The 19,951-nt window shown below is 49.2% G+C and overlaps 1 protein-coding gene across 1 annotated transcript; it reads right to left on the bottom strand.

Annotated features, from left to right (window-relative positions):
• Positions 1–12: 12 nt before the first annotated feature.
• On the bottom strand, positions 13–18,373 carry LOC122184038 (ovotransferrin). The gene is made up of 24 exons (XM_042878562.1): positions 18,246–18,373; positions 16,776–16,939; positions 16,333–16,441; positions 15,120–15,311; positions 14,798–14,933; positions 14,383–14,438; positions 13,711–13,880; positions 13,397–13,583; positions 12,664–12,818; positions 11,840–11,933; positions 11,590–11,625; positions 10,772–10,927; positions 9,890–10,034; positions 9,566–9,630; positions 9,097–9,281; positions 8,592–8,778; positions 8,112–8,145; positions 6,842–7,248; positions 6,659–6,753; positions 6,491–6,568; positions 5,016–5,098; positions 4,544–4,680; positions 3,457–3,511; positions 13–2,267 (listed from the first exon to the last, which is right to left on the bottom strand). Exons 1-24 carry the CDS (start codon positions 18,286–18,288, stop codon positions 2,051–2,053), a joined length of 3,186 nt encoding a protein of 1,061 aa, XP_042734496.1. The 5' UTR covers positions 18,289–18,373; the 3' UTR covers positions 13–2,050.
• Between the last annotated feature and the right edge of the window lie 1,578 nt (positions 18,374–19,951).

Below are 19,951 nucleotides of genomic sequence, written 5' to 3'. Positions count from 1 at the left end.
CCAAACCAAGACTTGAGAAGAAACCTTCTGTTAAATGCTTTATTACAGAAATATTTTTCAAAAAGAATAACTTAAAACCAAACAGGGCCTCATGCTACTTTATCCCACCAGATGGCGATGCTCAGTCTCTGCTTTCAGAGAAGGTAGCAAGCAGAACTACCACTCAAGCAAACAGCAACATTCTCCAGCAAAGGGAGTTGAAGCACAACAAACACACTTCAGCAATACATTGGCTGCAGCAAATACCAAAATGTAACACACTCCCTAAGTATAATCCTCCCCCCCTCCTATGTGGAACAGCACGTCTCCCAGGTTCTCTTTAGAGCTCCACTATGAGCACAGGTCTTTGCTCAAGCCTGTTTTTGTTCCTCCCATCAGTACTAACATTTGGCAATACTACAAGGAGTCAGAGGATGCCCAGAAAGAAAGGAAAAGAACATAACAGAGCAGACGAGCCATTAAAAAAGCACTAAATGAGAGAGAAACCCACAAAAGACAGAAAAGGTCCATTGGGAGCCATAAGCTTGCTCCTTGTCTAGAACTAAACAGGAAATAATAAAACGAGAGGAAAAACTTCAGTGCAGTAGGACCTTGCAACTCCCAGCACTGAATCCTGCAGAGCAACCCTCCTCACAGAGATGTGTGGAGCCAGCATCCCAGCAGAGCATCATGCTGCTGGGCAGGGCAACTGACAAGTGTCTTAAGGTTACTGTTCAGAAAGGAAAAACTGAAGCACGGGGTCTCATCTCCCACCTGACCAATACAGATGCTTCTGCAAGTTCTCCCTTTACATAACTAATGTTCCCAGCTACAGCAAAGAAACAGGAAAGCAAAGGATCTTTGGAAAGTTCAGGCCTAAGGCACACCGAGTCAGACTCCGCTCCAAGTCTCAGAGCAGCCAGCTGAGCCTCCCCAGGAGCTACAGCAACAGGCATTCCCTGAAGATTAACTGATGAGATCACCCACAGCAGCAGATTTGGCTTTAATCACCTCAAACAAACAGGGAAAAGATCACAGGATCTTTTCCACCGAGCATCTTCCACATAAGGAAGAATCATGCTCACATTAACGTGCTATCAGCTCACCTTTCTCTATTCATTTTGCTGCAACTGCTGTGATGAAAAACACAAAATGGCCTCTTTATTGTAGACATTGGAGAGGAGACAGGCAGGAGACACAACAAGCATGACAAATCTGACTCCTAACATACACATGAATCCAAAAATATGCCACTTCCATTGGTTCAAGCAAGGACCATTCTGTAACTGTCATTCACAGGGAGTGTGCTTACAAAGTCTGTTGGAGAAGAGCCTGAAGTACAGGAAGAGGAACAGAGTGAAACAAGCTTTCAAGACACAGCCCTAACAGAAAGAAAAACTCCAAGAACTGTCCAGCAGAAGTAATCAACCAAAGACACAGGCACCACAGGCACTGCACAGTGACAAGGGCAGATCAAACAGCTTGCCTTTGAAATTCAACAAGTTACTCCAGGTACACAGAAACTGGACTACACCAGTCTGGAAAAATAAGGAGATAGAAGACAAGAGGACAACAGCTTTTTATATTCACCCTAGTGATTACACTGTGGAGAGAATCTGTGCACACTGTCAGGGCAGCACTCCCAGGCAGCAAGAAGCTGCAGAAAGAAGTCAAAATCAGGAGGTGATCAGTCACTCCACGAAGCAACAGCAATGCAATGCTAAAACAAAGCAGAAAAGGACAAACTACAGGTTCACCTGGCAGTGTGTTCCTTCCTAAGTTGCCTGGCAGCTGGATGATGAAAAACACAAAAGATTTCAAGGAAATACAGAAGCCACAGCAGGGTCAGCAACACAGAATAAAAAGTAGAGAAGGAAAAAATGTGGTGTTGTGACAGAGACAGCAGAAATCACACCAGTAATTGTTACATGCTCCCAAGCAGAGAAAGACAACGCAATGCTTTTCCAGCTTTCAGTTTCTCCTATGGTAAGATCCAAGTACTTCACACCATCTATTTTCTTTCACTCCCCCACCTCCTCAGGTCTCTTCCTCTCACCCTGCCCTCCTCTGTTCAGGCAATCTTGGCCAGCCATTTCTCAAGGCCCTCAAAGTCAGCATCTCCCTCCTCTCCCTTGCTGCCACGAGCGCTGCACTCCACAAACTCCACCTTCATGGGCAGCTGAGAGAAGTCAAAGTCCTTGCCCTTCTTTCCCAGCTGAGCAGGGCCCCCAGTCCCTGAGGCATCCAGACTGGTGGGGGCTGCAGAGCGGGTCACTCGTAAGGTGTTGCTGCAGAAAGAGAAGATCAGGAACTGTGAAATAATGACAACCTACATCATAACCAGAGATGCTTTGGTTTTAGCTGTCAGCAGAACATCAGCAACACCAGGGACAGAAGGCCCCAGAAGCACACCCATGTCTCTGCCCCATGAGGCACAGGCAGGGACAGGCACTTTGTCCATTGTAAACAGCTGCTGCAAGGCACAACTGAGAGAGGCTCAAGAGAGAAAGACAGATCATGGGTTTGGTGAAGGAAACAGAACTTCTAAACAGGCAAAGGCACTTCCCATTGGCAGGGAATGAACCCAGACTGTGAGAGCTGCTTGTCTAACTGAAGGTGCCTAAAGCTAAAAGGATGCTTGGCCCACAGTGCTCAAATCTGCACTGTTTTTTGACAGGCTAACTGGGAAAACAGGCACCCATGACATAAGGGATCATGCAGATCTTCACCCCATAGCCACCTAAATGTGCCAAATATTTCTGGAGACTGAGAGGTGGATCCAGCCTCCCCAGTGCTCCAGCAAACAGTGCCTGACCAAGGACCCCAGGCTGCAACACTGCTGCTGTTCCTGCCCTTCATCCTGTGGCAGATCTCAGCAACCTGCTACCCATACAGAGGCAAAACTTCACTGCTCACACTCAGACATCCTGCTCCCACAAAGTACAAACTAGAGGCAGCATGGGGACAAACAACAGCCTGAAAAGGGTAGTGAGGCACTGCAGTTTGATGGCTTTTGTCAAGCTTCATCAGGCTCAGATACAAACAAACTACCCAGGACTTTGTCTCGCAGAAGGGAAGGTGGATACTCAGCAGTGAAAACGCAACAGTACAAATCACCCTGCTGCCACCCACTGGCCAAACAGGCTAGCAACAAGACAGCTGAGGAACACTCGTTGGACACCAAAGAGCTGCAGATGAACCACAGGGCACTGATTCTCCACACCACAGCTTCAAGGAAGCAATATCTTTTTTGTCAATTACTAGATCTTAGTGCTTAGCAGTGACAGTCTTCCCTCACCCTGATTACACCTCCACAAACAAAACAGACTTCTCTTTATATTCAGTGAACTATATATATAGTTCACCATATACAGTGAACACAGATATGCTCAAAGGACTCACTAAACACAGGCAGAAGAGACAGAAAGGAGAAGACAGAAGCTCAGAGGATGATTTAAGATCCAGTCTCACACTTACAGCTCTTTCTCCAGCTGCTGTTGAATAAGTTTTGCAGATTTTGCCATTGTGACATCTAGAGAGAAAACAGAAAAGGAAATAATTAGCTCTTTGGTATTATGTCAGAACTTGCTTCCTGCTCCTAAAAGCACAGCTAGGCTTGATCATATCATGCTGTCATAAGACTTAACGGGACAACAGCAGTAGTGTCTGTGCTAGAATAAGGGACAGAAGAGCTTTAGATCTGTTGGTAGGAACGAGAGCAATCCCAGGACCTGATTTAAGGCAGGGAATTAATTTCTTTTCATGGTCTGGAAACAGGGCAGTAAATCACTTCAAACAAGGCCCAGCATGCTCACCTGTCCTGGCATTACACAGCTCAGCACAGTGCTTTCTACAACTTGAAAGTCCCAAGACAGTCCTATGATACTGCAAGAAAAAGCTAGAAAAGCAAACATGGCACTAGCAGAAAGTTTCAAACCGTCCTGCAGGGATCCACATCTCTGCAGGAAAAGCTGTACAGACTGGGCTCTTAAGCCTGTCTAAAGAGCCTTAGCTCTTTAAGTGGTGCTATTCTGCAGAGCTATTTGACCTCTGACCAAAGAATTCTTCCAATCACTGCTAGAAACATTCTTGCTGAGCAGCTTGAGTCTACACAACTAATTGCCTGCCTTCGTTTTGCTGAAATCCTGACCCCTAGGAAATTCACCATGCGTGGCGTAACAATATAACGTGACAGAAAACACAGCAATGACAGCAAGGTAGCAGAGTCTCGTGCCTCTGCAAGTGAAGATAAGATGAACTGCAGCAGCTGCAGATACAGAAACAAAGAAAAAAATCTGCTTACCTTCAGAAGGCCCCAGGCAGGCAGGGCTCTCCAATGAAATACCCTCACCTCCTACTACACCAACCCTTAAGTGAGGTCTGGTTCCATCAGGATTACATTGCATTGCATTCCTGAGCTCCCCTCAGGAAGGCCCTGCCTTCCACCAGGTGCTCCATCACCGCTTCAGGCTGTGACTTAGCATTTCTGCCACACAGGGCATTAACCCTAATAATCACTGGAGGACCGAATCACCACTTCCACCTTCAGGGCAGCACCCAGTACCTTGTTTATTGCAAGCGATCAGCAGCGCGGGTGCATTTTTGAGAACAGTGCTGTCAACCAGGACCTGGTACAGGAACTCAGCCACATCCTTCACCTCCCTCTGGAAGGCTACGCTGTCAACCACAAACACGATGGCCCTGAGAAAAAGAACACGTGTAAGACATGAACCTCTGTAACACAAAAAGCAGGTTAGCACAAGGGGACTGTAATACATCTTGTATTGATATCCAGCAGGAAACCTGTTCCTCTCTGTCCCAAGGACATACTGCACGTCCCAAGCCTCCCCATTGCATTACCTCCACACCTTACCTCCCCTACCTTACTAGGAAGTAGGCAATCAGAACGCTGTGCCCCAGCAATACACGGCAGTGCTCTGACTCCCTGGGCACACAAAGCAAAGCCCCCACCTGGCTCACAGCACCCTCACGTGTCCCATCCCTGGTACTAACACCTGGCACCACCACCACCTCACCTGGCTGCAGCCTTGAACCTCTCCAAGAATTGAAGCCGCAAGCTTTCGTGGCCTGGGAGATCGATTAAAGTCACATTAGTGCTCTAGGAACAGAAAAGAGGGCTGTTAGCAACACTTACACCAGGAATAACGGCAATCACACCCTGCAGAAAACCAATCTGGGAGCAGATTCCAGTTAGCTTGTGCCAGGGCAGAAGCACATGAGTGAGCCCCACACTGGACAGAAGTGTGTAACCCACCCCAGGATGCAGGCTGCCCACCACCCCCAAGAATTCTGACAGGCAAAAGAAATTGCAGAGGAACAACACTCATGGCCAGGACTCTGTAAGGACAGCCAACACCAGCAAACCATGCAGCAGAGCTGACAGAATAGAGCACAGTCACAGAGAAAAGAGCATGCTCAGCCCACTTTTCTCTTCCCCATGACTACCCACCACATCACAATGTGAGTGGCGGATCTTTGTGAGCTCCTTGGTCATTACACCAGCAGATTTACTCTGTCTCTGTTAGCAAGCGTATCTCTGCACAACAAAATCATAGACTCCTGTTCTGCAAATCCCTGATGCAGAATAATAACCCCACAATCTCTGAATGCAAATTTATCTGAATTTAAGCTGCAAATCAACCTAAATACTCAAAACTTTGCTGGAAATAACACAAGAACAGCCTTGCAAGATGCTCTCTGAATCGAAAATAGTAAATATTTCCCTTTCCACAGGCAACTAGACAGACAAAACAGTGACATTAAAGAGAACAAGTGCCTCTCACAGGTTCCTAGTCAAGATGTAGCCACTGAGGGCCACATCAGCATTCTCAGGATAACACCTGTTGTTACTCAGAGGGGAGAGAATGTTCTGTAAGGCCCTGTCTTCTGGGCTGCTTTTGTGTTTCAACAGAAATTTTCAATCAGAAAAGCAGCAGCCTGTCACAGCATCCCAGCAACTCTCCCTCAAAACATCTCCTGCCTGCTCAGTCCCAGAGACACTAAAAAAGAACTGCAGACCTTCTGACTGTTTTTTATCTCTTGCTATTACTGTTGTCAATAAAGATCGCCAGAGAAAAGGCAGAAAAGCATCCTCTACTTTCACAATTCACCAGCAGACACCATGCTGCCACCTCGTGCTTCACTGCCACGTGTGCACCCGGCAAGAAACAGAAATGCTTCTGAAACTAAAATGATTGCCACAAAGCAAAAATAAACCAGGGTCTGAAAGTAACCAAACCCCCCTGGGGACCAAATGAAACTCTGCTGGAGGCTCTTTCCTTCACAAACCTACTTTCTACTCCACGTCAGACCCTCTCCTTCTGCACTAACAGAAAGCTGCACCACAGGGGCCGAGCAAAGGCTGCTTCCCAGCTGGGAGCCTGCAAAGCACAAGAGACATAAGCGCAGCTCGGCACTTGGAGCCCCAGCACAGAACGTCGGTGGCATCCAACACCTGAAGCACTGCGCAGCGCTGCGGCTGCCTGCTCACCTTGTCGCTGCTCACTCTGTAAACGGCAGAGCTGTCGGTTATGGAGGTCTGCGTATCTCGATATTTGCCTGTCAACAGCTGCACAGGGGAAAACAATACCAGCAATAAATCCAACCATTTGCTCACTGAGGGTCGTGAACGCAGCACGCGGCCGAACCGAGCGCTCACCCGGGCGAACAGCAGCGTCTTTCCCGCATCGCAGAGGCCCAGCAGCAGCACGGCCCTGCGGCTGCTCCTTGCGCCTTGCGCGAGCCTCCAGAGCACTGCGGGAGAGAAGAGAAAGCGCCTGAGCCCCCGCCGCCTCCCGCTGCCGCCTTTCCCCGGCCGGGCTCGCCCCGGGCCGCGACTCACGGAGCGTGAGGGCGACGACGATCAGGGCAAGAAGGACGGAGAGAGCGGCAGGGCCGGGCGACTGCAGTTCCCGCCGCAGCGAGTCCAAGTACGGCTCCACGGCGCCCGCCATGACCGCCTGCACGCACACGTCCCCACTGCGCGGCTTCCGGCCGCGCCACACTACTTCCGGTTTCACACGCCACTTCCGGTCTCTCCGCGTGTCGCTGCGCCGCGGGGTCTGCTGGGAGTTGTAGTCCGTCAGGAAAAGGGGCAAGGATGGAAGGCTGTCCGAAAGCAGCCAGCGTTTGTTGGTTTGTTCGGCCCGGAGCGCGGGAGCCGAGCGGAGCTCCCCTCGTGGCGGCTGCAGCTCCTCACCGGGAGCGGATGGGCAGCGCCGAGCTGTGCGCTGAGGGAACGGCGTGGAGCTGCGTTGGGGAGGGGCGGCTGGGGGCAGGGAGAGGTTGTGCAGCACGGGGCGGTGGGCACGGCACAGCTCCAGCGGGCACGGCCCTGGTGCCAGAGCTCAGGGAGTGCTGGGACACCGCTGTGAGACATCGGGTTTGGGTGGTGCTGCGTGGGGCCGCGGGTTGGCCTCAGTCATCCTTGTGGGTTCAATCTGCGACTCTCCTCAACAATACATAACTGCTTTTTGAGAGTACTGCTTGGTGGAAATAACTGCTTCTGCACCATTCCTGTCCTGCCACTTGAGAGATGAGGTGGAGTGACTTCCATTCACACTTTCCACTATATTTCTGTGGGCTTTTTGTTGTTGTTTATCTTTTCCACCCTTCAGCTGCCCTCATATAAACACCCTCTCTCTTCCCCATATCCCAACCGCAGTGGGCAGCTGTTGACCGCTGGGGAGACACTGGGATAATTTAGGTGAAACCGAAGCACAGGTAATACAAAACATCTGTTAATTAGGATCTAGGACATATTTAATCCATTTTTCTTTGGAAAACATTGAATGGGATTTCTCTCATGGGCAGCAGGAACCTCAAATGGCATTAGCCAAGTTGGTGCCTGGCACTGGCCTGCAGCAAGGGGTGCTGGGGAAGGAACGTGCTTAAAGACTCTTGAAAAATCTCAGGAAACCCATGTAGATGTTGAGATTTTATTTCTTGCTGTGGCAGTAGCAAAGAAGCCACATTCAGAGTGATGAGGATGGGCAGAGGAAGCAGCAATGGCAGAGGGCCCTCTGTACATCAGTGTTCCGTGCAGAGGACACGAGAGGAGTCATGGCACGAAGTTTCCTCCCCCTTCAAAAAGGGCCCTTCTCTCCCGTTACTTGTTCTGAAGGAAGGTGCACACCTGGAGGAGATCTGAAAAGGAAAAGGACAGGGAGAAGTTCAGACCTTGCACTGAAACAGAAAACACAACACACTCCTGTCCCACCAGCACGCACCCAACCATGCCAACATTGTCACAGCATGGGAAACATGTCCAGCATCCCACCAGACGTGGGCCTTAACCACAGATGACACTGAGTGCACGCTAACAGGACACAGTGGGCTGTTATACTACTTCTCAGATTGCCTGTTTTCTAAAGGCAAGAAAAATCTTTCATTCTCGTTGATGCCAGAGTAACACATTTCCAACCTGGCTTCAGTTAGCTCAAGAAACTCGAGAAAAGTATAAAGACAGCATCATGTGTTATCTTCTTTTTTTCTATTAAGAAATTAAATGGGCAGCAACAGGAGTAACTGTTCATGTCTCTGAAACTAAGCACTGCAATTGACTGACATTTTTTTGAGGCTGTTACATTTACCTGATGGGTTGCAGGCATTGAGGCTGGAAATCACATTATAGTATTTATCTCCGAGGAACTCCTTGTATGTCACTCCTGGGCGGAGTGTCATCAGGCACTTGGTTAAGTCTTTAAACAGAAGATCTTTGGTTTGAGACTCAAACATCATGAACTTGCTTTTCTCACTTCCATTTACTCCAAACCGTTCCTGAAATAAAGTCACAAAGAGGTAAGTGTATGTAAAAAGTAGAAACAAAGCAAGATTCGGCTTGCACAAGCCTCTCAGTAGCAGTTCTTCACCATGATGACCACTGTCATTGGGAGCCGTTCTACCTGCCTGTAGTGGGGGGTTCAGGAGGGATGGAGGAAGGGGAAGCTTAAGGGATGAGGCTCTGACCCTGTATCAGCAAGTCAAAATCTTCCACATTTTGCTGACGTGAAATGCAGAGCATCACTGCTCTAAAAATATCAACACACGATGTAAAAACCACCCCAAAACATTTGTTCCACTGTCAGGGCCACCAACCTCCTGTCTCTCCAGCAGCTCACTGATTTTCTTTGCTTTCTCTGGGCGCACGACCACAGCGTGGGTCGGAACTTCAGCCAGGTTGCACTCCCTGTAATCCATAACATTTGCCCGTCTCCCATCAGTGCACAGCAACTCAAAGTCGTCCATCTGCAGATCCTTGGCCCACTCAGCTTTGTTTTTGCCTATGAAGGGAATTGATTTGAAGGTTCAGAGATCTTGTGCAACAGAAGCACACTGACAGCAACCAGCAAAGTGTTTTCCCCGCACTGGTGTGCACTGACCCTTGGATACCCTGTGTGTGCTGAAAGGGATGCAAGTAAAACTCAGGAACAGTCAATGGGCAGGGGGCTGTGGTTAATAGGCCACTGGAATAAGTGTATATCCAAAATGAATGCTTTGGGAACAGAAAGAACGCAGATCGGGGGAGGCAGCCCACCAAGCCCCATGCAATAGGACAACCACGTACCGCCAGTGTTTTCCTCCACAATGGAATGCTTGATAAAGGCCACATCACCCCTCTCAACCAGACACCTGCGGAGTACAGAGACAGGAGGTGCACATTTCAGTAGCCAGGCAAGCTTGCATCAAAGTGACTCCACCCCTGCAGCATCTCTCTGCTATTAGATACAACCAAAACGAGATTAATTGCCTTTCTAATTCATGCCCAATCTGAATTACCTAGACTTGAGCTGCAACTGTGTCGGTACAGACAGACAGAACCACGGCTGACCCTTCTGGCCCCTTCTCTTTTCAGGGGGCTGAGCACTAGCTGAGCATCACCCCCACCTACCGTAAAGCTCCAGTATATCCATAGTATTTCTCGTGGCTGCTAGCGACGCACTTCTCCGGTGGGATTTCCCCAGAGCCCTGGCACAGTTGGCAGAGGCGAGAGTCAGGAGGAGACCCAGGAGCACAGCCCTCGCTGAAGTATTCATCTGAGGGCAGGAATATAAGAAATTCACTTTCTCTACTCTGAAAAATTGGGGTTTCTTTTTGCAGCACATTCTGGGCCGCGTTATGTTTGGCAGGAATCTGAGAGCTCAGGGGAAAAAGGGGACCATAGAAAAAGCAGAAAGGAGGTTGGAGAGGCTGTGTAAAACTTACTAACACCAGTAGGTCCCTGAGGTTACGTTTCCCATTAATAATTATATGTTTATTTTTCCTTGGTTCATAATTTCACATTATTTTTGTTGGACTGTAATTCTCACTGATCGGAAGGTGGACGTAGAAGTTGAGCTGCAGACTTTTCACCCACTGCTCTTAAGGGAGTCATATCAGACCCTTGAAGATTCTTGAACTGAAAACAGCCTCTGTCCCCTACGCCCAGCCCCTCAGGGACTCATAAATCCATCCTTCACTCCCATCCTGTGCTTTGCACAAGGAGCAGCCTGTCCTCCTACTTGGGGAATGCTTTTTGGGCTGCCAAAAGGGGAAGGGGAGAGATGTGAAAAGAAAGCGAAGCCCTCCCAAAGCAGCTGATGCACTGCATCCTGCTTGCAAGCAGTCACCAACAGCCTGAAACTTTGCTCACTGAAGTCTTAAGCAACAGATTCATTTCATTTTCCATCTCCAAGTGAGAGTCTGCGAGGCATGAGAAGCTTTGAAAATCAGAGGGTACGCTTTTCCTCATGGATTTCCATCTCAGACAAGCAGATGCATGACCCCGACTCACCAAAATTGCAGCTCCCTGTTCTGTTGTGAATCAAGCCCATGGGGATGTTCCAGCCAGCAGTCCTCCCCACAGCGGTGTGGCACGACTTCTTGCCCTTCAGATTGTTCCAGTTGACATCGCTGCCTTTCTTCACGACAGCCACAGCGAAATACGATGCTTTTGGGAGAAAGATGGAGGAGAATTAAGGCCTGACCCCAGAGTCCCACTGCTCTGTCTTAGCAGAGCGTCGGCAGAGGGCATCTATGTGCAGCATAGCAGAAATATTTTGTGCTTATTAAGGACTAGCCATGCAGCAACAAGAGAATGGTTTGCAGATGTGATACATCTACTCCCACAGCACTCCTGGGAAATCATTATCCCTGTCACTTTTCCCCCACTAAAACTCTGGCACATTGCTCTGCAAGAAGGCTGTAGCAAGATATATATAATGCATGTCTCTCCAATTCACATCCGCCCTTTAGCAAAGGATGAAATCTTCCCTCTTCTTGGCTTTTACTTCTATAAAAAGCAATTCCCTAAGGCTTCAGACCCCCTTTCCCTTTTGCAGCTCATGGCTAAGTCATGGTGTGGCCGTGCTCCAGAGAGCCACAACTCCACACAAATCTCTACTGGATGCTTTGCTTCGATCAGCAGGCCCAGAATTTCCATGCATGTGTTAAATCTGCCACCCAGATTTTTAACATCAACACTGCACACGGTGGTTCTTACAAGACTCTGTGTAGAGACTTGGCCGTGTATTCTCAACCCATGACTGCAGATGTATTTTTCTGCTTCTATCCAAAAGGACTATTTCCTGCTCCTCTGCTGGGACTAATTACCTGGTTGTGCTTCTGCTCTGCCACACTGGCTTCCATCTGTGAGAAGGAAAAAGATGATATTAGACAGAAGAAACATAAAATCCCAAACTGAATCAAGCTCACTGATTCCTCAGCTGGCTTTTAAGGCAGTATCAAGTGCATCAACAGAACAAAGAGCAGCTGGGATACAACACCAAGGCGGCTTTCTGGATTTCAGAATGAAAGCAGTGCTTTTGCATCAGCCCTGTCCCCTCTGTGGGGCTGCACTCACCATCATAACGTTCTGACATCACTGGCACCAGGCCACAGACACCAGCCGTGTAGACCAGACCTCCATCAAGGGCAACAGCATCTGCTTCACCTTTCTGCAGCAAAAATTGCACAGTGATGAAATGACACCATTTCCCCAAACTGGATCATAAAAGAAGCACGTGGTGGGAGGACGACAAGCTGGGGGCAAGGGACTCGAGAAGCCATTCTTTGCATACAGACAAATGAGTTCTGTCTGATGTGACAACAGGGAAAACTTTGGAGACTTGTCAGACCCAACCCAATATGTCAGACCATATCTGCACTTGGCATTAGAGCCCTACTGGGCAGCATCAACTGGGAAGGGGACATGCTAACTGCAGGAGGTTTCCCTCTTGGGATCCTGCAGCCCTATTTGTTCTTCAGTCAAGGCACAACTGATCCAAGCAAGTCAGTCTAAATAACCTTTCTCAACTAATTATTCTTTTAGAAACCTTGGCCAATACAACCATTTCATTTTTATGTGAACTTAATATCTCCTTCTCGCTTTCTTCTTTTTATATTTTAGCATAGTTATCTTCCTTTTCCAAGTAAAACGCTGCTTCTCACCAGAAAATTACTTTTTAATGGGGAGAAACCAAAAAAGAACAGCTTCAGAAATGTAAATCCCTGAAAAGCTCATCAAGCCCTTTCCCCATGATGAGGTTGGTTTCTGCCTGCTGGTATTTCTCACAGAGTCCCCTACGTTTGCAGACTCCTGCCCCACATCTACTCCCAGGCTGAAAAAGGCAATGCCACTCTCCATCTGAAAGGAACCCAGGCTGAAGGAAGGCAAAAAAGCCATACCATGATCTTAATGATGCAGTCCTTTGTCTCGTCTACCACGGTGCACTCCACGTCCCCGTTGCTCACCACACTCCAGCGGTCACACTTGCTCTTCTCATCCTTGCCTACTGCGCACCACTGGATCCTGTTTTCTCTGGGGCTGGGAGTCAGCTGATCTATCAGGTCAATAAGGAAGAAATAATTAGTCCAGAGCTCTGTGGAACCACAAATCAGGTGGGCTTGGGGTTGAGAAGGGCTCTGCTATGAAATCCTTTGTGCACATGAATGAGAAGACCTGACCTAAGAGTCTCAAGACGAGGAGCAGAGATGCAGAAGCACAACCTACATTTCTGTGAGGCAGTACTTGAATGACCTCTTCTGATGCTACTTGAAGTCCATGCATCTCCTTCCACAAACACCAAAGTGGCTGATCTTATACCAGCGATCTCTGCCAAACTATGAATTTTAAGTGGCTTTTGGAGGTCCTTTGCAGGACCTTTGACTCAGAAAACCAGCTTGGAAATGTGTGGTGAGTCCAGATGGAAGAAAAGCGCCCTGCTGCTCTCATATGGTCAATTCTGGGCTTGATGTCTTGGGATGTTCCTTCTGATACTGTACTCTTACGTACCAGAGATAGCTATTCTGAGCAGCAGTTCTGAGCATACCAATTCCCTTCCACCCACACAAGCCAATACCTTTCACAGGAAATACTTGATGCAGAATACTCTCCAGACCCAAAAAAGGCCATTCCTACCTTTCCTCATGCTCTGGATGGCACTGTAGTACTCAAAGCCCAGGTAGAGCTGAGAATCCATCAGCGAGGGGACACGCTTCAGCATTATGGCAGAGTCTTTGAAAAGCAAGTCTTTGAAGACTGGGTCCTTCTTTCCAGGTGGCCCAAAGAGGTGGAAGTTACTCTTGGTGTCCACGCCAAAGTCAGTCTGACAGGGGAGAAAAAGAATGAGCCAGTAGCATTCCAGAGAAGTTGGAAAGTGGGAAAGAGCAAGCAAAACCACACAGGGCAGAGGAGGGGGGGGGCAGGGGAAGGATAGCTGAGCTGGAGGATACCTGTGCTTTTGAGAGGAAGCTCCAGATATCTTCAGCCTTGCTGTCATCCCGAGCTACAACGGCGTGAGCAGCCACTCTGGCCCAGTTACAGGTCTTGTAATTGTCCACAGGCTGCCGGCTGCCATCCAAGCACAGCAGCTCGTACTCATCCTTCTGATCTGGGGCATTTTCTGGAGGGAGGGGAGAACCACAACTTGCATCTCCACCAAAATACACAAGTACACACACAAAAGTCCAGCCTGGGGCAGCGTTGTAATGAATTGATTCTTGCTGAAGGCAGGAGAGACAAGCTGCACGCTGCTCTTTGCAATGGCAATAAGTCTCCAAGTATGGAGACTGCACAGACTTCTCCAGACTGACAGAGCCCAGAGCATTTGCTGTGGCAATGCTATAGCTATCTCTACAATGTGGCACCAATTGTAACTTTTGAATTTAAATCCAGCAGGTTTTCCTTCTGCAAAGAAGAATCCCAAAGAAGAAATGGACCCCACCTCAATCGTGTTTTTTAGTAACTAGGATGAGTTCGTTCAGTAACACATCCAGTGGGTCAAAGATGAACAGACTGGAGGTTTTGGACAAACTAAGGTTTGCACAATGCAGACTAATGCCAGGATAGAGGCGCAGCAAGAGGTCAGACAGGAAAGAAGAGAAGCCAGTGATTCGCAGGCCCACCTTCAACAGTTGTGTGCTTCACAAAAGCCACGTCTCCTTTTCCATCTTTCAGACAACTGTGGGTGGAGGAAGCAGAAGAGATGTTAAAAAACCAACAACGAACAGACATTGTGGCTTCCTAGCTCCTCTTTTAGCAAATTGCTTCAGCTAGAGCTGCAATCATAGAGCAGTAAGCAGTCTTCCCAAAAAAGTTATGCTGGCAGAGAAGTATTCCTCAAGGAACACAGGCTTAGCACAGTGCTAGTGCTGCATACTCCTAAGTCTGTGCAAAACAGAACTGCTGAGCTCCCACTCTCATCTTCATGCCTGCCAATAATTACTAATTGGACTGCTAATTACAGCAGTCCCAGCTGTTTTCAGCCCCTGGTTACAACACAGCATTGCCTGTCATAATGGGAAAAACAAGTTCACTCACTGGAAAGCTCCAGAATATCCAGAATAAGGTGCATTGCGGGCACACTTGGTTTTGGGGTCCCCTTTGCACTGTCGGCACAGTTTTTGCTCGGTGGTGGCACCAGGCACGCAGCTGGCAGAGAAAAACTTGGCCACCGCTGTGGATGAGAAACACACAATAATCATCTTAAAACTCACATCCACAATGACCTGGGAGGGGAAGACATCCAGGAAATGGCTTGGCTGCTGTGCGAGCTGCCTCTGAACTTCTGCAGAAGATCCAGCAACACTGCTTCCAGCTTACCACCCCATTAAGTAACATCAGCCCATTTCTCTCGCTTTACCTTGCTCCACAGAGCCTGAGTCTATGCCTTCCCACTCAATGGCCCCGCGGCGGATGAGCGTCCCGATGGGGATGTTCCAGCCTGCAGACCTGCCCAGCCCTGTGTGGCAGGAGGTCTTGCCCTGCAAGTCATTCACGGTGAATTCGGTTCCCTTTTTCACAACAGCCACAGCATAGTAGCTGGTTGTGGAGCCTGCAGTGGAGGAAGAAATGAGAAAACGATGAAAAAGCAAGGATTTAGAACATTTCGAGTCCTGGCAAAGCTCTGGGTTTAGAGAATGAAGAGCTGCACTTCCAAGTAGGGCTCGTGGTCTGCCCATATTCCCAGCTGCAATGTCAATATGCAACCAGCGCTGCATGTTGCAACATGTAATAAATAGTGACCTGAAAATGCTATTCCATGCAAAATATGCCATGTCACTGCACATACATTAGACTGTGAGACCTCAACAGTTCTTTTGGCAACTCTTTGGTAGGTCTTGCCTCAAACAGTGCTGCCCACTAAAACAAGCATGCAAGCCTTACAGTGACAGGACAAGGTGGAATGGTGTTAAACTGAGACAGGGGAGGTTTAGGTTGGAGATTAGGAGGAAGTTTTTCAGCCAGAGGGTGGTGAGGCACTGGAACAGGTTGCCCAAGGAGGCTGTGGATGCCCCAACCCTGAAGGCATTCAAGGCCAGGCTGGATGTGGCTCTGGGCAGCCTGGGCTGCTGGTTGGTGACCTGCACACAGCAGAGGGTTTGAACTGGATGAGCACTGTGCTCCTTTGCAAGCCAGGCCATTCTATGATTCTCTGATTATGATTCTGTGATTCTAAAGTTTCATATTTAGCCTTTAACATGACACCAACTCTGTCACGTTACACATTAATGAAGTGGCTGAGCTTTAGGAATGGTCAGGAAGGACTCGGTCGCGTTGCTTTGATCCCAAACATTGTGTACAAACAGGCTGATCTCCAGAACAGAGGTCAAAAGGGACTGGGGGCCCTAGATATGTGGCATTGCTCAAGGTAATAAGGGCAGAAATGGAGAAATAGTGTCCATCTGGCTCCCAGGAGAAACATCAGAGGGAGGAAGGACACTGCAGGGAGTGGGGAGGAATGGAGAAACAGAGCTAACTTATATCAGTGGTAGAACTCTATTATGCCTCTCTACATTCTTGCTGTGCATTTCTGCTACCACCATTTAACTTAAAAACGCCTTGGGAAAACCTACCTTCAGTTTGTTCGTAAACCTCAGCAGCAATGGGCTTCAGTTTGTACGGGGCAAGGCCTGCCTCAAACACTTGACCGCCATCCAAGCTAATGGCATCTGCCTCGTTATTCTAAACAACAAGAGAGTTCAGTCAGTTGGATATTAGGAAAAATTTCTTAGACAAAGCAGTGAGGTATTGGAACAGGCTACCCGGGTTGGAGTTACCATCCCTGGAGGTGCTGAAGAACCATGGAGATGTGACAGTGAGGGGACGTGGTCAGTGGGCATTATGGGGTGGGCTGGGGTTGGACACGATGACCTTTGAGGTCTTTTCCAATCTTAGTGACACTATGACCCCCATGGATGCGCCCTTCCCTACAGCAGGTGGTGATTGAGGGATGCCTCTTCTCCAAGGGATGCTGAAAGCCCCCAAGGCCCAGCTCAGGCTTTGGCAGCCCACTCACCGCAATGGCTTTTATGCAGTCAAGGTATGTTGCTTTCTGCACACAGGTCAATGTAATCCTCTCTTGTTGCGTGAGGTCCTTGAGGTTGTTGCATTTCTTCTCTTCTAGAGAGGATATGGTGCACCATCTGATGGCTGTCTTGGGGGGAGCAGCGAAACACACAGCTGTGGGGAGAACCAGAACAATCAAACAAAAAGAAGGAAACAGAAAACAAATAGTCTCAGAGAGGGAGAAAGGCACCAGGGGAAGACAAACAGCATCTTTGTCTCCTCGCAGTCATGGCCTTGGGTGAACGGCAGGACCTCCCCTGCATACCTCCAAAGGACCCCCCCTTCAAAGGTCTCCTTTTGGGACCCCCTTGCCCCTGGGTGACACAGCACTGCAGTCCCAGCAGCCTAAGCTCTCAGCAGCACCCACAGGAGCAGGAGAACAAATCCACACACTCCAGCAGAAATCAAACTCAAAGCACATTGCAAAAGCAGAAAGAAAATGCAGTCCCACTGAAGCAGTCTCTTTGCAGATAGCCCCAGAGGGACAGCAGCTCTGGTCTGGGCAGACTGCATTCACTACACTGCCATGCACATTACCCTGGCAGGTGATGGGATGCATACACTTCTGCACTTCCCATCTCCACCAGCACACCCCATAACAGCAGTACTGTGTCCCCTTCACCCAAACTCCTCTTGTAAGAGTCCCCCCAGCCAGTAATCTCTGCTCTGAGAGACTGCATCAGAGCACAGACTTTCACCCTCTTCAGCAGTCTAAGCACTAGAAAAACGGGAATCTTGCAGATAAAGTACAGGTAAAGTACAAAAAAAATACACAGCAGGTCTCATACCAGTATGGGCAGCCTGTGCTTCACGCTTCCCTTCAGCTGTGCACCTACCTGACTGAGCCCCTGGATGCACCCTTTGCCTTCTCTAGAACCCTGATGGCACATTTTGTTCATCCTCTGGTTAACCCATGCTGTCTGCATTTTCCTTTTCACTTCTGAAACATACTCTAATACTGGCTTTTGGAGGCAGAATTCTTCCCACAGACACCTCCCTTCCTCCCACGCTGACTGTGGTCACAAAGAGGAATTCTAAGCCCTAATTCGCACTGCTGTAAGCTACGGTTTTCATGTTTTGGCTGCACAAAGCTGCCTTAATGTGCTTTGTGAGGCTGCCCTGGGTCCTCCCGGAGCCTGGTTTCACAAGCAGGTGTGGCAGGGGGGGTCCTGTGCTGGTTTCTCCCCCCATGCACGGATGCTTCTTTCACTCCCTGCCGAGCTGCTTTGTTAGGGCTCAGCCCAGCATCTTCATGTGCGGATACCCAGAGCTGCCAACGGAAGCACCTGGCAGGTTCTCAGTGCTTCTGCCTGGTCTGGCACACGTTGCAGCTCTGCAGAATAGCTGCTCTGAGGGGAGAGCCTCCTGCAAGGCTGAGACCCTCCATTCCCAACAGACACTGCCTTACATGGGCACTTACCCACTATCCCCAGGGACAGCACGGTGCAGAGGATGAGCTTCATGCTGGGACAGGGAGCTGGGTGTTGAGGAGGGGGAGCAGCAGTGTTGGTCACAGACCGTCCCCTCTGGATCTGTGATGGCTCTGGAGCCTCTTTCTTCCCCTTTTATAGAGGAGCAGCCCTGGCAGTGTTTGCAGAAGCAATGACCTAACACTGTTTGTCCTTCCTTGTTTCTCAATAGCTCCCAAGTTGCCCCCCTTCCTGGCTCAGCCCATTTTTAGGAAGCCTTTCACTCTTTGGCACCGAAACCCTTCACAGTCAGGAGTTGGAGCAGGCAAGGTGCTCTTTGTTTTTACAAGGGGCTTCAAATGGAAAATTCCCAAGTTGTGACATGTGAGTTCCCCAGCAGGCTGCAGTGCTGCGGGAGGGGCTGTTTTCTTTGTCCTGGCCACCCCCTGCCTTGCACAGCCTAATTGCAGAAAGTCCCCGCAGAATCCAGTGCTGAGGTTCACGTGTTTGCCAGTAACTCTCACTGCTGTGCCCGGCACCCTTTGGCTTGCTCTTTCCCTTTCACTCTCTTGGCAATGGCAGCAAGATCCAAAGGCAGTAACGTCCCTCGCAGATGGGCTGGAGAGCAACTTGTGCAGGCAGAGGAAGCCAGCAGAGCAGCCAGGCAGCACAAGGGCAGCCTGCAGCCAGCAGGAAGCATTGCGCCTCATCTTCTTCAAGTCGTTGTGATGAACCTGGAAGAAGTGCTGAATTCAGAGCCCTCTTTTCCTGCAGACCCTCTCCATCTGATTCTACCAGCACACAGAGCTGGGTGCCACTCTGCATTGGAGCAGGGCATGTGGCTTTGGGGCAGCCAGTCCCAATGTTGGTCATGGCATGGTTCCATGTCCACATCCCTGGGAAGAGGGCCTCTGGTAGACCTTTGTCAATGACCATCCATCACACACTGTGATCGTGCCAGACATGCCACTGTGGCTGCTGGAGGTGCACTGGGGCAGCAGCATCTTTAGCATTCCCTCAGCGTGGCTGGTTCCTATTTTGCATCCTTTCATCTCCTTCTTTCCCAGAAGAGCAATGTTTCTCATGTCCAGAGCTCCTCTGAACGCAGCACAAGCAGGAGGGGAAATGATTTGTCCCCACAGCGAGGCAGTGCCACTCTTAAACAGCCTTCCTCCCTTTTAAAAACTGGAATCTCCCATGCTTATTTATTCCATTGAGCTGGAGATCTCGATTCCACAAACCGAGTGGTTACAACACAGGGGAAAGCTCACAAAACATAAAGGAGCGCTTCAAACAACAGAGGAGAAGTTGCTGGAAAAGCCTGTATTGTTTTGCTTTAAGTTCATGGTTAGAGAGCCCACGGGGCACCTCCCAGTCTTTTGGGATCTTCCCTAAGGGACCCAGATGTCTCCAAGGCATCCTTTTCAAGGAGCACTTTCCACCAAAGGATGCAAAGAGCCAAATGCCTTGCCTTCTGCTGCCCTGTCTGAAGTCCACTCTCTCACATAAATATAGGCGCACGATTCAACATTCTACTTACATGCATTACTCACTGCCAGCTTGCACAGTTTTGTGCCGAAGGAGAGCTCTTTCCATGTCTCATATTAGGCCTAATAAGCTGAGATCAAACAGCAGAACTGATCCTTATTATTGATGAAAATTCTTGTCTTCCAAGGTAAGGGGTCAGTGCTGAGCATGCAAGCAGGAGCTGCTTGAT

This window comes from Lagopus leucura, unplaced genomic scaffold (genome assembly GCF_019238085.1).
Source record: "Lagopus leucura isolate 7727_CA_CO unplaced genomic scaffold, USGS_WTPT01 Super-Scaffold_100021, whole genome shotgun sequence".
Classification (NCBI taxonomy): domain Eukaryota; kingdom Metazoa; phylum Chordata; class Aves; order Galliformes; family Phasianidae; genus Lagopus; species Lagopus leucura.
This window is presented reverse-complemented; position numbering and strand designations above follow the sequence as displayed.

Bases quoted from the DNA above. Each gene is read 5' to 3' on its own strand.
- LOC122184038 (XM_042878562.1), bottom strand. From the start codon at position 18,288: ATGAAGCTCATCCTCTGCACCGTGCTGTCCCTGGGGATAGTGG. The intron at 11,626-11,839 runs GTGAGTGCAGCC...TCCTTCTCACAG, and splicing joins GATGTCAGAACGTTATGATG to ATGGAAGCCAGTGTGGCAGA. The intron at 8,146-8,591 runs GTAAATGTAACA...TTTCCTTTTCAG, and splicing joins CAATGCCTGCAACCCATCAG to ATCTCCTCCAGGTGTGCACC.